At 54.6% G+C, this 15,557-nt stretch overlaps 1 protein-coding gene across 9 annotated transcripts in view; it reads right to left on the reverse strand.

The window, feature by feature from the left end:
- Positions 1-15,557, reverse strand: part of CACNA1A (calcium voltage-gated channel subunit alpha1 A) — a 282,305-nt gene that overhangs the window by 23,578 nt on the left and 243,170 nt on the right. For 6 of the 9 annotated variants that reach the window (XM_032396091.1, XM_032396093.1, XM_032396092.1 and 3 more), the window contains 6 exons: positions 13,514-13,624; positions 9,054-9,137; positions 6,056-6,061; positions 1,572-1,688; positions 1,155-1,220; positions 866-981 (listed from right to left, as the gene is read on the reverse strand). In XM_032396091.1, the coding sequence (XP_032251982.1) occupies positions 866-981; positions 1,155-1,220; positions 1,572-1,688; positions 6,056-6,061; positions 9,054-9,137; positions 13,514-13,624 (500 nt within the window). The remainder of the gene's footprint in view (positions 1-865; positions 982-1,154; positions 1,221-1,571; positions 1,689-6,055; positions 6,062-9,053; positions 9,138-13,513; positions 13,625-15,557) is intronic. The other 3 variants (XM_032396095.1, XM_032396096.1, XM_032396094.1) reach the window with 1 other exon arrangement.

Consider the following 15,557-nt stretch of genomic DNA (forward strand, 5'->3'; position numbering starts at 1 on the left):
GACCCTCCCCCCTCTCATGCTCTCTCTCTCATTCTCTCTCTCAAATAAATAAATAAAAAATCTTTAAAAAAAAAAAAAAAAAGATTGATTATTTTAACTATTTTTAAGGGTAGAGTTCAGTGGCATTCAGTACATTCACAATACTGTGCAACCATCACCACTGTTCACCTCCGGAATCTTTCATCCATCCCAGTCACGCAACCCCTGGCAATCTCTAGTCCACCTTTTCTTTCTATGGATTTGCCTGTTCTGGGCACCTCATATAAGTGGAATCATACATTATTTGTTCTTTTGTGCCTCCATTTCCCTCTTAACTTTGAATTTTATCCCCTTCCTGCACTCTCCATCATTAGCTTACTGATTGCCTTTCTCCTCTGCAGGAATAGAAGCATCTGGAGGGCACAGAATATCTCTTTCTGCTTTGTTTACAGTACCTTCCGCAATGCCTGGCACACAGTGGGTGCTCAATAAACCTCTGATGAATGAATGAAGGAACTCTAATGTGCAGCCAGGATTAAGAATCAAGCCTCAGGTCTATTAGCCTCAACTTCCTCACCTGTCAGATGGGGTTGCCAAGAATCCCCACCTCACAGGATGGTCAGGAGGATTCAGTGAAGTAATGCCTGAAAATGCCTTCTATGCCTGGATCCCAGGACCTTTAGCTTCTGCACAGCCAGGGTCCCTGGGCCCCCCACAAACCCATCCCAAGCCTCACTGGAACAGAAGGAAGACAGCACGCCCCCTACAGGAAGAGGAGGGAAAGGACACGCCCCCTACGGGAAGAGGAAGGAGAGGACACGCCCCCTACAGGAAGAGGACACGCCCCCACCAGAAGAGGAGCATGAAAGCACGTGCTCCCGCTCACCTGAAGAGAAGCATGAGGGCCTGGAAGAAGGTGCGAAAGTTATTGTGCTCAGTGATTTGGAACTCATCCTCATCACTGTCCTCATCCTCCACGTCGATGCCGATGTTGCCAAACACCTGGGGAATCGGAGGGTGATGACCAGGGGCAGCCATGCCCCCAGTGGCTTCAGGGAAACTCCACTCAACCGTCATGGCTCTCTCTCCAAACTGGGTTCCCCTGACCCACCCCTGCCTCAGGACAGTGGCCTTCCCAGGGAGGGCTCTAGGGACACTAGGGGACTGGCACTCACCTGCATCCCGATGATGGCATAGATAAAGAAAAGCATGGCAATCAGCAGACAGACATATGGCAGGGCCTGGTGGGAAGGAAGGTAATGAAGGAGAGTGCCAGGGGGGCTTCTTACCCCCACCATTTCCCTCCCTTGTCCCAGCGCTCTGCTCCATGGGGCTGGTGGCCCCATGCTGTGCCAGAGTAGTGCCAGGGCTTGGTGGGCCTCTTTGAGGCCATAGTGGCAAGAAGGTATCAGGGGCATTCCCTCTGGAGCTCTCAAGCCACACCAGGGGCAGGCGGTCTAGAGAAGAGCCGTGCAGATCACAGACTCTCAGCAAAGTGCACCACAGAGGCATTTCCACCTGATTTCTACTTTCAGCCAGAGCAGGGGTGGGGGTAAGATCTTCTCAGCCCTAGACTGGCATCAGGGGCTCACCTTGAAGGACTGCACAAAGGTCCAGAGAAGAATTCGGATGGTGTAACCCTGACGGAGGAGTTTGATGAGCCGGGCAGCTCGGAAGAGGCGGAGAAAGCTCAAGTTGATGAAGTTATTCTGGGGAGATGGAGAGAAAAGTGTGACTATCCACCCACCCCCGGGGGCTCAGAGCCGTCACCACTCACAGAGGCCCCTACATGAAGCCAACCAACAGGAAAAGCAAGCCAGACCCCAAATAAGGAGGGAGAGAAAGCACTATTAATGCAATGGTGCGGAGGAAAAACGTTGAAAAAGGAACAAAGTTGGGGGGGGAGAGGGTGGAAGGGAGGAAAAGGCAACTCAAAAGCATAAACCCTCCCTGCCAGCCCCACCCGCAATGGGGGAAAAGGAAAGAAAAAGGAAGGAAGAGAAAGGAACCGGGTGGGGTAGGGGTGGGGAAGAAATAACAAAAGAACAAGGAAAAGAAAATATATCCGAATCATCCAATCAGGAAAAAAATCGAGATGGTTTTTGTTTCTCCCAACAACCAAATGCACTGAGACGATAGGACACAAGCGGGTCAAGTTGCCGAATCCATCACACGTGTACGATGCACAAACACCAGGGCGGGGTGGGGGTAGCCAGCGCGCTCAGGCCTGGTGGACATGTGCGGGTTCCCAGGGCATGTTACGCTCCAGGCCAGAAATGCATCTGTCGTGGGACTCAACGGGCACCCTGCCCTGCCCTGCCCTGCCGAGCTGCCCACCCGCTCCTGCCCGCCCTGACCTCACCCCACGGCCAAGAGGAGCAGCGGCTTGAGCCAATCGGAGAAGCGGAAGAGCATCTTTTCTTACCCCCTTGGCGAGCGGGAATGGGGAGGACGGGAGGGAGCTGGGGCTGGTCGGCTGCAGGGCGAGTCCTCGCTGCCCGCTGAGTCGGAGAAGATGCATTTGGGGCCCTTTTCCCCCCTCTCAGGGATGGCTTCTCAGCTTCTGGGGCTGGGTGGAGTAGCACGGGACCAGGCCTGCGGGAAGCAGGAAGTACGCAGCGCCCGTGGGTGGGTGAGCTCGCAAGCAGCCCAGGCCCACCGAGGGGCCGGTGCTGGAGGTGGGGCCGTCCCTGCCCCCAGGACCTCCCTGCGTGGACCTTGCCTCTGCTCAAAGACCCCCTGACTAGTCATTGCCTCTACCTCCTCCCGCCCAAGCCGGGAGAACCCCCCCAGGGAAGGGGGGTGGTCAGCTGGGAGGGGAGCCAAGAGAGCAGCAGGAGGTGGGCTCTGGCTGCCCCGGGGGTGGAGGGGGTGGGGGCTTGCCTGCTGGGGCCTCAGGGTCGCTGCTGGGGGACAGGCGGCTCAAAGTCACAAATGGACCAAATCTGGCTGGTGAAGCTATCTTGTTGGGCCTGAGCAGTTTTGTTTTGTTTCGATTAAAAAGAGTTGCCAGTGTTTAAAAATCAGATTTCTCCCCCAAATCTGGCGATTTTGGCAACTCTGGACCTGCCTCCAGGTTAGCAAAAGTTAGCTGGGGCTTAGATGTGGCTGCCCCCGTGACGCAGGCCACATGCCCTCCAGTTTGCCGAGGTCCCCCACGTCCTAGAAATGGCACCCGCTTTCCTGGCCTATGGCACCTGCTTCGATGCTGGAGGCATTGGAGTGTGAGACCCCTGCCTCAGGCAAACAAGGAAAGCTCCGCTGGTCAGTCCACTGGCAGGCTGGAGGCAGAGAAGCTTTATCTAGACACAGGCCATGTAGCCAGGTTTCCACTGGCCTAGCCCTCACCCCTCAAATGGCACAGGGGTGACCACACCGGTCGCCCTGACAGTCACAGCTCCCCTTTTGCTCTCAAAAGTTCGGATGATGAATTCTCTATGGACATCCTACTTGGTGGCTCCTGGGGGCTTCCCAGCTACTGGGTCTGGCCTGGGAGCTGAGAGGCAGGGATGGGAGTTCAAGGAATTTCTGGAGTTGACAAGAGGCCTCTGGACTGGCTGGCAAAGTCTAGGATGCTTGTTGGGACCCATCAGTTGGCCCTTAGGCCTCTAGGATGGGGAAAGGGCTGGGAGATCCTACCCTGACCATACGGGGCCCAACCGCTATGAGAATGTTCCAAGGGCCTCAAATAAGCGCCCACACCCAGCTCAGCTGAGAGTCACTCACCCCCTGTGCCCAGCTGACCTGACTCCCAGCCCTGCCTGGCCACCCAGCTCTACCTGGGGATGGGGCCGATGGCCCCAGGTGTCCCCAGCCCCTCCCGACCATCCCCAGAGTACAAGCCATCCCTTCACAGGGCGGGTCATAACATGTGGACTCTGCCCAGCATGCAAAGGCAGGCGGGCCTGGAGCAGCCTCCAGGGACTCAGGGTAGAGCGGGGGGGGGGGGGGAGTCTGCCACCATGCAGGAGAAGCAAGGGGGTCTCGCAGGGAGACGCGTGCAGAGAGCATGCTGCCCTTCTTGGAGCGGAGGGAGGAGACACATGGGGGAGGTAGGGGGTGGAGATGAGAGAGGTCCAGGGGATGGGGCATGGGAAGGTGCTTGTCTGCCCTCATCCACCCCTCCATCTCTTCTTGGTTCTGCATCGAGTCCTTCATGTGCTCGCAGAACTTCTGGTGACTTCCCTTTTCCTAGTTTCCATCTTTCCGTCCACAGCCCAAGAAGGAGCGGCTGTGCTCTCCTCCAAGCCTGCCCTGTGCTTCCCGGTTCAAGGCTGATGGGGTGGGACGCAGGCCCTGGAAGGCTTGTCACACTCAGAAAAACGTGAGAACCAGCCATCTGAAGGGTCCGGAGAAATCCTGCCACTTGCAGACCCCACCTCAGCTGACCTTGCCCCTGTGCTCCAGATCCCATAACCACCTGCCTACTTGACTTCTTCCGGGGCGCCCTTAAAGGCACCTCAAACCCTCTGTGCCTACACCTGTGCTCTTCCCCCAACCTGGCCCTCTTCTGGCATTCCCTAACTTCCATCTCCCAGTTCAAGCCAGACTCAGATCCCTCCAGGTACCTTCCTCCCCCAGCCCGGACCCAACCCATCCCCAGGTCCCGGAAAAGCCCCTGCTCAGGGGGCCAGTCCCCTCTCACGGGGACCCCGGTGCTCCCTTCCAGCCCAGCATCCTGCCTGGCCACTCCTGCGCAGCCTCAGCCATCTTATCTAATCACACTTCCGATGCTGCCCCTGCTCCAGATTCTCTCAGGCTTCCACGAGGGCTCATCCCCTTCTGCCCTCTTCACTGTCCCTGGGTCAGCCTTCCTTCGCTCTTTGCTCCAGCCACACTCCCTCACCTGTAGACCCAGACTCCCGCACGATTCTTCTTGCTACCGGGCCTTTGCACGTGCTGTTCTGGGCCTCGAATGCTCTTCTCCCCCCTCTTTTGTTAACAATGCTTATCCTTTAGTTCATAACACAGCCGAAACTTCAGGTGGGTTCGAGAGTGGTTATTTGACCAATGCCCGGCGTCCCCCACTTTGGGTTTAGGCGAGGGGGTGGTAGTGATGGTGTCCACTTCAGCCCACCACTCTGCTTGTGGCACCACATTTGGAATCGTGAAATGTCTGGTGGATGAGTGCACGTGGTGTTGCTAGCTCGGGAGGGATCCTGGTGTAAAGGTGCCATTCAGGGTGTCCTTCAAAGGGGCGCAGAGGTGGTAGGGATGAGGCGGAGGCAGATGGAATGTACCAGAGTGAGAAGTGTGCAAGGAGCCAAGTAAGGGAGGTGGGAGGGATGGAGATGGTGTGTGCAGGGTGGATGGATGGAACAGAGACGACAGGTATGCATGGGTGTTTGGTGGGGAGAGGAGAGAGAGGAAGAGCACCCGAACAAGAAAGTAAGGGGGGAGAGTGTGGATGTGGGAAGGGGGGGCACATGGGTCCAGTGACTGTGTGTATGTGGGGCATGCAACCATGTGAAGACCAGGGCTCCAGGGGAGGGCCTCGTCTGGCCTGCTCCGAGTTTCCCTCCTCTGAGAGTCTTTGCCTGCCTGCTGCCCAGCCCTCAGACCTCCTCCTCGGACTTGGCCAGTCAAACCCACGGGCCTGGAGTGGGGTGAGCTATCCTGGAGCCCAGGCTCCATGAAGGTGAACAGGGGACAGGAGCGAAGAGCGGGTGGCCAAGGGCTCTGAGTGTAGGGATGCGGGTAAGGGATGGGGCGGGAGACCCAGCCAGCTGACTAGTCTTATGGGAGGTGCTACCAGGGCAAACCCAGTCTTCTCTTTGCAAAAGATGCAAACCAACCCACGCAGAGAACCCCAATTCAGAACCCAATAAAAACAATGAGGAGTGGGGTGAGAGAGAGAGAAAGAGAGGAGGAGGGAGGGAGGGAAGGAGGGGCTGCAGGAATGAGGAGGGAGTGGGAGTGGGCTGGGGAGACAGACAGACAGATGGGGGAGGGGGGCTGGGAGGAGCATCAGGCAACCCAAGTCCAAAGCCCAGGACAGGACGTGCAGTGCTGACGCGAGAAGATGCGTTCACAGTTAATGTAAGGCATTTAGACTTCAGAAAGAAGTAAGACCAACCGGATTCTAGATGCAGATGTTGAAGATGGAGGGGGAGCGGGCGGGCGGGGGCAGTTGGGGAGGCGTGTTCAGCGTTTTTTAGGTTGATTTGTAACCAGTGCCAAAAAACCAATGGGTTTCGGTTCCCGGGCGGGGAGTGGGGGTGGTGGGTTGGGAGATAGTCATTGGTGTATGAACACACAGACCACGTCATGGATGAACAAATGAATTTCATAGTGCATTTTGATTGGATGAGTTTTTCAGACGGCGTTGTGCCAATATACAGTTTAAAGAGCAGGCATGAAAAGAGACAAGACAAGAAACACAGTCATTATCCATTGAACGCAGGGCAAACCCACGTCACCCGGCCACTTGGGGGCGGCAGCTGAGGCCCAGGGGGCCCCCCGAGCCCTCTCCCCCCCAAACCCTGGGGACTTGCCCTCGCAAGGGTCTGGCTCTCACTGCCTCAGCCTGGCTGAGCTCTGGCCTGACCTAGCGGGCTTACCTGGGACCCAGAAAGGGGTGGCTGTGGGCTCCTTGCCCGGCAGGTTGGGAAGGTAACATCCTAAAAGGGTCCACACACCCACCCTCTATCTTTCCCTCCAGATGATTCTAATTCAGGGCCCCGGGGGGATGGGGCGGGGGAGGTGGTTGGTGAACAAACAGCAGACCCAAGTACCTTCACAGTAAATAATAGCAATAATAGTAACTGCCATTCAGGAATGATCTATTTCCTGGCAGGTTCTGTGCCAAACCCTTCACGTGGATCGCTCGCACTTGTTAAAAGCTGCCGACTCCCTCCCTAGAACGTCAGCCCCGTGGGGCAGGCATTCTTGTCTGTTTTCGCTTTGTTCATGGTCTCTGGGCACTTAACAGCAATGCCTGGCATGCAGCAGGTGCTCAGTGAATGCCTACTGAATGCATGAGTGAATGTGGAGCTTGCAGGGATCCAGTGAGGTTAATTGCAACAGTTATCCCCATTCTACATGAGAGGAGGTGATCCACGCCACCCAAAGTCAAACAGCTTGTAGGGAGGGGTGTGTGGTCACTGTGATAGTCCTGGTGTCCTTGAACTGGGCCCTGTGCCTCATCCTCTTGCCCCTCCCTATCCTGCCAGCCTGGAGAATGGGCCCTTGGGGTCCAGTCCTATGGATCTCTTACTGGCAACTGGAGGTTTCAACCAACTTCCTCCACTTGCCTGGCTGGGGTGCTGGGCCACCCTTCCGACCTCTTGACCCAGAGGGCCACTGGTTCAAAACTGTAGAGTGCTCAGCAGGATGGTGAGTTATTTTGACTGCCAGTTGGAGCTCCGGATCCCTTAGAAGCTTAGGACAGAGATGAACTGAGGCTCTGGCCCAGGGGCCAGGTTGCAAAGCCCAATGGGGACAGCCCCTTTGGCCTCTCTAGAGGAAGGTGTTAGGCATGGGATGAAGGGAAGTGAGAATTTCTGGCTCAATGGAGCTGAAGGCAGAGATATGGCCGGGATACCACTTGGGAAGGAGGTGTTGGGGGGACACAACGAGAATGGCCTCCTCTTCTGTGGAGTGACTCAGCCCCACCAGCCTTCCAGGATGGAAGAATGGATCAGTTGGTCCCTTTCTGCTGGGGGCTCTAACGGGGCCACCGATGAGCTCTCAGGAGTCACCAGGTCTCGGTGCATGACCTTAGGCAGGTCCCTCACTTGCCCGAGTACCGAGCATTAGCTTCCCCATCTGTGAAATGGGGCCACACCCCAACCAGGTCTATTCTTCCCTTTTCTCTGCCTATTTTGTACATCCCCCACGCCCCGGCCCTGCCGGGCTCCCTGGCCTTCTGGCTCCCTTCTGGCTCAGCTTGGCCAATGGAAGGCCCTGGCAGGAGATGGAGGGTGGAGGAGAGATGGGCTTGGGTATTTCTCCCAGGGTTCTGGGCCTGCTTTGGCTTTCCTCTCGGGCAGGGGCTCTGTCCCTCAAGGTCCACGGCTCCTGCCAGGCGGCCTCTCCCCATTTCAGCTCGGATTTCCTCCCTGCTTCAGCACCTGGGCAGGTAACAGCTCCCCATGGTGGTGGGGTGCTGGGCACTTTGCCATCCTGGTCTGCCCCCCTCCCCTCCTTTCCGTGGGTGGTCTCTGCTTTCCAGTCCCTTCAGTTGAACCCTCCAAGGGAATTCTTTTCTGTCCTGACCCCCCTGACCTGTACCACAAGCTAATTCATGTGAACTGCTTGGCACAGCGCCTGTCATGCAACTGAGTGTGCCTTTCTTGCCAGGCATTATTTTTATTGCTATTATGATGAGGTTGATGCCCCCTCCCGCCCTTGGCTCCAACAGTCTTTGCCCTTTTGCTCTCCCTGTGAGGATCTCCTGCCCTCCCTCCGGTCTCCTGAGGGCAGCCAGGCCTGGGCTCACTCTCAAATGGCCAAGGAGGGGGTCTGAGATAGGAGCTCTGGGGCCCTGAGTCTTTCAGATGAGGGGGAAGGATGGTGTGGCCTGTGGGGCCACCGAAGAGGGGTTCAGAGACCCCCCCAAGTCACAAGCCTCCCAAGCCTGGGGATGGAAGAGGGTGGACATCCTGGGGACCTTCCTAAGGCCCTGACAGTGGTGTCCCCTGTTGGCTCAAGGGCCATGGCTCCCTCCTGAACCTCCCCCCATGAACCAGAAGGTGGTTAGTTCAAGCAGAATGGACTTGAAGCTGGTTCTTTCTGGGTCCCCAACACTGTGTGGTGTTTGGGGGCAGTGCTCAGCCTTGGGGTCCTTTAATTGTCTCAATCCATATTGTATATTCAGAAGTCAACAGCCACGAGGCCGGGGAGTTCACACTGCAGAGCTGGCCACATAGCCATGGCTTTGGGCTCCCCCGTCTCCCTGAATTGCCCTCCTGAGGGGCTGCCCTTGCCCCTGGGGTCCCCGCTTCTCCCTCTTTGGTCACGGTCAAGTGCTGGCCCAAGTCAGCTGTGGCTTTTGGGACTGCTGTTTCTGAAAGATTCCCCCCATTCTCCACCCAGCCAGGAGTTACCCACAGAGAAGCTGGCGGGAGACTTACCCCAAACTCAGTCACGAGGATGTCAGTGATGCTGCCCAGAACAGTCACAAAGTCGAAGATGTTCCAGGCATCGCGGAAATAATTCTAGAATGGGGACCCACAAGACAGGGATGCCAACACAGGGCTCCACGCCTGGCTGCCACGGCCGGCCCCGGGGTACATTAGGGGCACAGCTGCTGATCAACCCGAGTGCCCGCAACACTTCTGGTCATTCAAATAGCACAATGCTGCTGTCTGGGCTGCTCAGGATCATCTGTTCTGAGCTCCCCCTCCCTGGGACCCCATGGCTCTCCCGGCCCCAGAGGGGGCCTCCACAGCCCGATTCAGCTCCGCTGGAGAGAGAGGGCTACCCTGTGGGCTTGCCTGTCTCTCTGACACATCTGAGGGCTCCCTGACACGCCAGATGCTTTATAAATGATGTCACTGGGATCCTCATGTAGACCCTCGGGCAAAGGATTATCAACCATATTTTACGAGGCGACTGAAGCTCAGCCTGATGCTACTCGCCCATCTGAGGTGAGCAGCACAGATGTGAAGAGTCAGGATTTGAACCCAGGCCTGGGTGAGTCCAGAGTTTGTGTTCAAGACCCCCCTCGTTCTAGCTCGCTAAGAGTGGATTGTGGGTTCACATCCCCGCTTTGCTGACATCCTGCTGTGTGGCCGTGGGCCAGTGACTTAACCTCTGTTCTTCCACCTCCTGATCTGAAGAAGGGGGATAGTAACAGGGGCACAAAGGCCTTCCAGGCACAAGCCAGGCTTCACTTCCTGGGCCCCCTGGTGGTTCGATGGGGCTGTGTGTCTAGTTACAGCCAATAGGTTTTGAGCAGAGACAGTGTGACCACCTCCTGGCCAGCGCGGGACTCACCAGGACTCTAACCCTGGGCTTGGTGACCATCAATGTTCCAGGTGGTGGCTGCTCTGTGGGCCTGGGTCCCTGTGTAACTACCAGGCAAAGAGCCCCCCTTCCCCTTGCTGAACGTCAACAAAACCTTTGTTGACCGAAGTTACTGAGATGTGGGGGTTGTTATTGCACCTAAACTTGATCTATCCTGACTGCCCTCAAGGCTCAGTGTGACCCACACCCCACGCAGGCCTTCCCAGCATTCCCACAAAGCAGAGGCCAGGTTGGGGCTCGGGTCCCATTCTGAGGGGTCCATCTGAGCGTCTGACCCTGTGGCAGCCTCTCTGCCTCACAGAGAAGAACCCTGGCTTTGGAGCTGTGCTTTCCAAGATCAAATTCTTTCAGCATGTGTGAGTTAAATGTCCTTGGAGCTGGACTGGTTGGGCCTTAGAGCCCTCTTCTGGAAGACTGGGGTATAACAGCAATCGGATCATGAATGTGAATGTAGGCGGGGAGTTCGGTTATACAGTAGGCGCTCAATGAATGGAGGTTATTTTATACTCAGCTAAAAGGAATTCGGGTTCCACTGACACTTTTGGTATTTTAGCAGATGCTGCTGGGGCCCTGCACATATCCCCTCATATTTCGATGACCCCCTTTCAGTTACTCTGCCCAGGGGCATCTTCTGGTTGCAAATTTGCTGCGGAATTAACAGCTCCCCTGGGAGTGGCCCTTGACTCTGACTGATGGGCACTGCAGGATAAATACCCCAGCTCTCTCCTCTCCTCAAGTGGAAGGACTCTGAAGTATGTGCTCTCTGCTGCCTCCTGTTGATCCTCAATGGAACTGTGCCCCATAACACCCTGTACTGGCTGTCTTCTGGCTCCTGCCTCACTCCCCCTCCCCCACATTGAGCTTCCTGGGTTTTCAGATAAATTCCTTGCACTCAATCCTTATCTCAGGCTGTGTTCTGGAGAGTCCCAGTGAAGACGACTTTCTTTTTTTTTTTTTTTTTTAAATTTTTTTTTTTTTTTTTTTTTATTTTTTTATTTGAGAGAATGAGAGACAGAAAGCATGAGAGGGAGGAGGGTCAGAGGGAGAAGCAGACTCCCCGCCGAGCAGGGAGCCCGATGCGGGACTCGATCCTGGGACTCCAGGATCATGACCTGAGCCGAAGGCAGTCGCTTAACCAACTGAGCCACCCAGGCGCCCTGAAGACGACTTTCTAGGTGTCTGGCCATATGCCTCAAGCTCCTGGACTACAGAGCTTCCCCCATCGCCTAAATTGCACATGGTGATCTTGGGGCTTCATCTAAGCTGGAGGGGGAGGCTCCAGGCAGACCCCTGTGAGATGGTCAGGGGTGGGGGAGATAGAGAGCCCCAGCCCTCGGGTAGAACCACTTCATTACCAGAAGATTGACCGGGGATTCAAAAATCACACAGCACAGCTGTGTTGGGCAGGTCCCGTGCCTGAGCCTACACCATGCTCCCCATGGCCCAGGGAGGCTGGGTGTATGGTACTCCTAGTTTGTAGATGTGGAAACGGGAGAAAAAGGCCAAGTGCCTTGCTTGAGGCCAGGCAGCTAGAAAGGGGCCGAGGCAGGATTTGCACCCTGATATGGGCACACCAGAGCCTGATCACCGCCCCCTATACATGTTCTGCGATCCATCTTGGTGGCATCCCCAGGACTGAAATGCTGACTTGCTCTGGATGCAGGGTGCCTTCCCTGCCTGCCTGATGTTCAGCACAGGACCTGACACCCCAGGCTGTCCCTTGGGCTCTCTTTGGGTATTTGTTAAAAATATAGAATCGGGGGGCACCTGGGTTGCTCAGATGGTTAAGCGCCTGCCTTCGGCTCAGGTCGTGATCCCAGAGTCCTGGGATTGAGTCCCACATCAGGCTCCCGGCTCAGCGGGGAGCCTGCTTCTCCCTCTCCCCCTGCACATGCTCTCTCTCTGTATCTCTGTGTCTCAAATGAATAAATAAAATAAAAAAAAATACAGATTCGGGGGGCCCCCACCTGACCAAGTGAATCTGAACTTCTGGGGTTGGCTCTGGGGCATCATTCAATTTTAAGAAATCTCCCCAAGTGCTCCTCCTGGGTAACAGGGTTGGGAGCCCCTGCCTAGGAGGAGAAAAGTGGGGTGATGAGCCATCCTGTGACCTTCCTGGCATTTATGGGGCACTCCATGCCAGGCTTCACCCTCACTTTAAGCAGACACACTTGATCTGTGCTGGAGTTTGCACAAGCTCTTCTGAGGAAGAGGAAGAGGACGGGCCCTCGAGATGGAGAGAGGGGAGGTGACACAGTCTCGATGTGATTTGAATCAAGGGCTCTCTGGTGCCACCCCTGACACCCTTTGCCACCTCGGGAAGCCAAGGTGAGAAGCCAGCCTCCATCCCACTGAGAGCCTGGCTGAGGGCACAGCTTGTACACCATTCTCCTCAGAGAGGTGGACTCAGTGGGTGGTCAGAAGGGAAGCCATCTTGTATCAAGTGTGAGCTTGACCACTCACTGGGGGATCTTCTTGAAGTCACCCCGACACACAACCCCACCAGTTCAGGCCTTCTTCACTTTTTTTTTTGGCGGGGGGGACTGTGAATGTCTTTGGCCACCTGGGAAGGCCTTCTTAGAGGAAGCTTTGTAAATGCATGGAATAAAATACCCAGGATTGCAAGGGCCCCTGTTATCTTAAAATACGCTTATCACAATATTTTTTTCAATGATCTAATGATTAATGCACTTCTTCATTAACAAACTACATAATTTCTAGCTGTAGGTTTGAGAGTCACCAGCATTTGAAGCAAAGAGGAACACAAACGAAATCTGGAGGTGCCTGCGATCTCTATCATGCACCATGAAAATATCTGATTTTTATCTGTGACCCAGATTGTACCAGTAAAGCTGCAGGGGGCTGTTTGCCTTCAAGATGGAAGGAAATGTGAAAGTCCGGTTAGCGGCTTGTGAAAAATACAGATGTGGGTTTTTTTTTCACATCTGATTTCACAGACACTCCCCCGCCCCCACCCCAGCTGCATCCACAGATCCCTTTAGGGATCAATGTGCTCTGGTCAAGACCACTTGCATCAGTGGGGGATGAAGGCAAGCTAGTGGGGCCCAGACTGCATTTAAAAAGAAAAGCAAGGCCATCAGGAGAACACACAGCTTCAGAGCACAGGGCACACAACAAGGGCAGACACAGATTTGGGAACATTTCATCTCGGTTGTGTTTGCATGTCAGCATGCTGCCTCCGTTGTAAAATGTATGTCTTACTGTGGATTGTGGTTAGAACGGCTGGAAGGCCATGGACTTGGCCTGTCTGGATCTCGGTTTCCTTAAAGTAGATGGTAATTATTCCTACCCTTTGGATCACTTTGAGGAATGACTGCACCAGGACGCACATGGGACACAGTAACAAGTGTTGGGTCTCGTTGGTGTTACTTGGCAAGCACAGGGACGCCTACATAGGGTCTGTGGGCACTGGAGGGTTGCTCAAACCACCAGACTGGGGCTGGGGGTCTTGGGGCCAGGTGGGGAGACCAGCACCCGCCCACCACCCAGTGCTCCTCCGGGCTTTCCCCCCAACCCACAGCTCTAGCCCCAAGGCCGTACTTACCAGAATCCCAAAAGCCATGACTTTCAACACACATTCCAGAGAGAAGAGGGAGGTGAAGACGATGTTGAATACTCTCAGAGCGTTTTCATAAGCCACCGAGGCCCCATAGAACTGGAGTAGGGAGGAGGAAGGACGGTGGGGTCAGCGGGCAGGGTTGGGGCTGGGGCCGCAGCTTTGCGACTATCCTGTCCTGGGGCAGGCAGGACTTGGACACGGGGCTTCCCAACATCCTGTGGAGGTGACCCAGGCCCCAGGCAAGCCCTTTGTGGGCTGGGCTAATCTTCTCACATCAAAACAAGCACTTAAATCTTGAGTCCTGCCTTAGCATCCCAGATCCCAGGACGGCCTGCCTGATGGCGTTCCCGATGGGATGCAGGAGGATGTCTGCAGAATCTGCTCTGCAGGATTTTCTGTTTGTTTTTTTTTTTTTTTAAAGATCTTATTTATTTATTTGACAGAGAGACACAGCGAGAGAGGGAATACAAGCAGGGGGGGTGGGAGAGGGAGAAGCAGGCTTCCCGCGGGGAATTCTTCAGTATGTATTTCTAAGAAATACAGGCTTCCCGCGGGGAATTCGACGCGGGGCTTGATCCCAGGACCCTGGGACCACGACCTGAGCCGAAGGCAGACGCTTAACGACTGAGCCACCCAGGCGCCCCTCTCTCTCTTTAGATCCTTACCTATGCACTCCCATAAGACCTCTCCCCAGACCAAGACTTAGAACATCTCTAGCACCCCAAAAGTTTCCTTGCAGCCCTTTCCAGTCAGCAACCCGCCCCTTCTATTCTGACTTCTTATGAACTCTTCTTGCCCAAACTATTTAATTAGATTCAAGTTTATAACCTTTAGCCCTCAGTACCAGGTTACAGGAGACCTGGCAGGTGGAGGAAGAGGTTACAGTACCCCATGAGAAAACCAACACACCCAGAGGTGGGACCATTTTCATTCAACTCATCTGGTTTCCTCAAAAAGTCAACAGCATGGGAAAAAAAAGGTACGGGAAGACAGAGATTTCAAAGACAAAAACCAGAGACCATGTGTAGTCGTTTCGATCTTGGCTCAAAAAACAACTCATGGGGCGCCTGGGTGGCTCAGTCGGTTAAACGTCCGACTCTTAATTTCAGCTCAGGTCATGATCTCAGGGTCGTGAGATGGAGCCCGGTGTCGGGCTCTGTGCTCAGCGGGGAGTCTGCTTAATATTCTCTCTCTCCTTCTCCCCTCTGCCCTTCCCCACTTCCAAAAAACAAAAAACAAAAAAACCCAACTCATGCTGTAAAAGACATTTTGGGGACGAGTCAATACGTATCTTAGAGAATTACCACTCATCTTGTCGAGCATAAGAATATGTATTAAGGGGCGCCTGGGTGGCTCAGTCAGTTAAGTGTCTGCCTTTGGCTCAGGTCATGATCCCAGGAGCCCCGTGTAGGGCTCCCTGCTCAGCAGGGAGTCTGCTTCTCCCACTCCTCCTGCCCCGCTCCTGCTTTCTCTAATAAATAAAATCTTTTTTTTTTTAAAGATTTTATTTATTTGACAGAGAGAGACACAGTGAGAGAGGGAACATAAGCAGGGGGAGTGGGAGAGGGAGAAGCAGGCTTCCCGCAGAGCAGGGAGCCCGATGTGGGGCTCGATCCCAGGACCCTGGGTTCATGACCTGGGCTGAAGGCAGATGCTTAACGACTGAGCCACCCAGGCGCCCTCTAATAAATAAAATCTTGAAAAAAAAAAGAATATGTAGGAAAATTTCTTATTTCTTAGAAATACATACTGAAGAATTTAAGGGCAAAATATTGTGGTGTCTATCATTTAAAATAATTTTAAAAAATAGATGAAATGTCCAGAATAGGTAAATCCATAGAAACAGAATGCAGATTGATGGTTGCTGGTGGCTCCGGGAGGGGTACGGGGTGGGGGTGACTGCTCATGGGGACGGGGTCCCCTTTTGGGGTGATGAAAATGTTCTGGAAGTAGGGAGAGGTGGTGATTGCACGTGGTAAATGTACTAAATCACCACTGAACTGCACACCTTGAAATGGTTAATTTTATG

The sequence above is a fragment of the Phoca vitulina genome, unplaced genomic scaffold (genome assembly GCF_004348235.1).
Source record: "Phoca vitulina isolate PV1807 unplaced genomic scaffold, GSC_HSeal_1.0 scaffold89, whole genome shotgun sequence".
In the NCBI taxonomy this organism is placed as follows: Eukaryota; Metazoa; Chordata; class Mammalia; order Carnivora; family Phocidae; genus Phoca; species Phoca vitulina.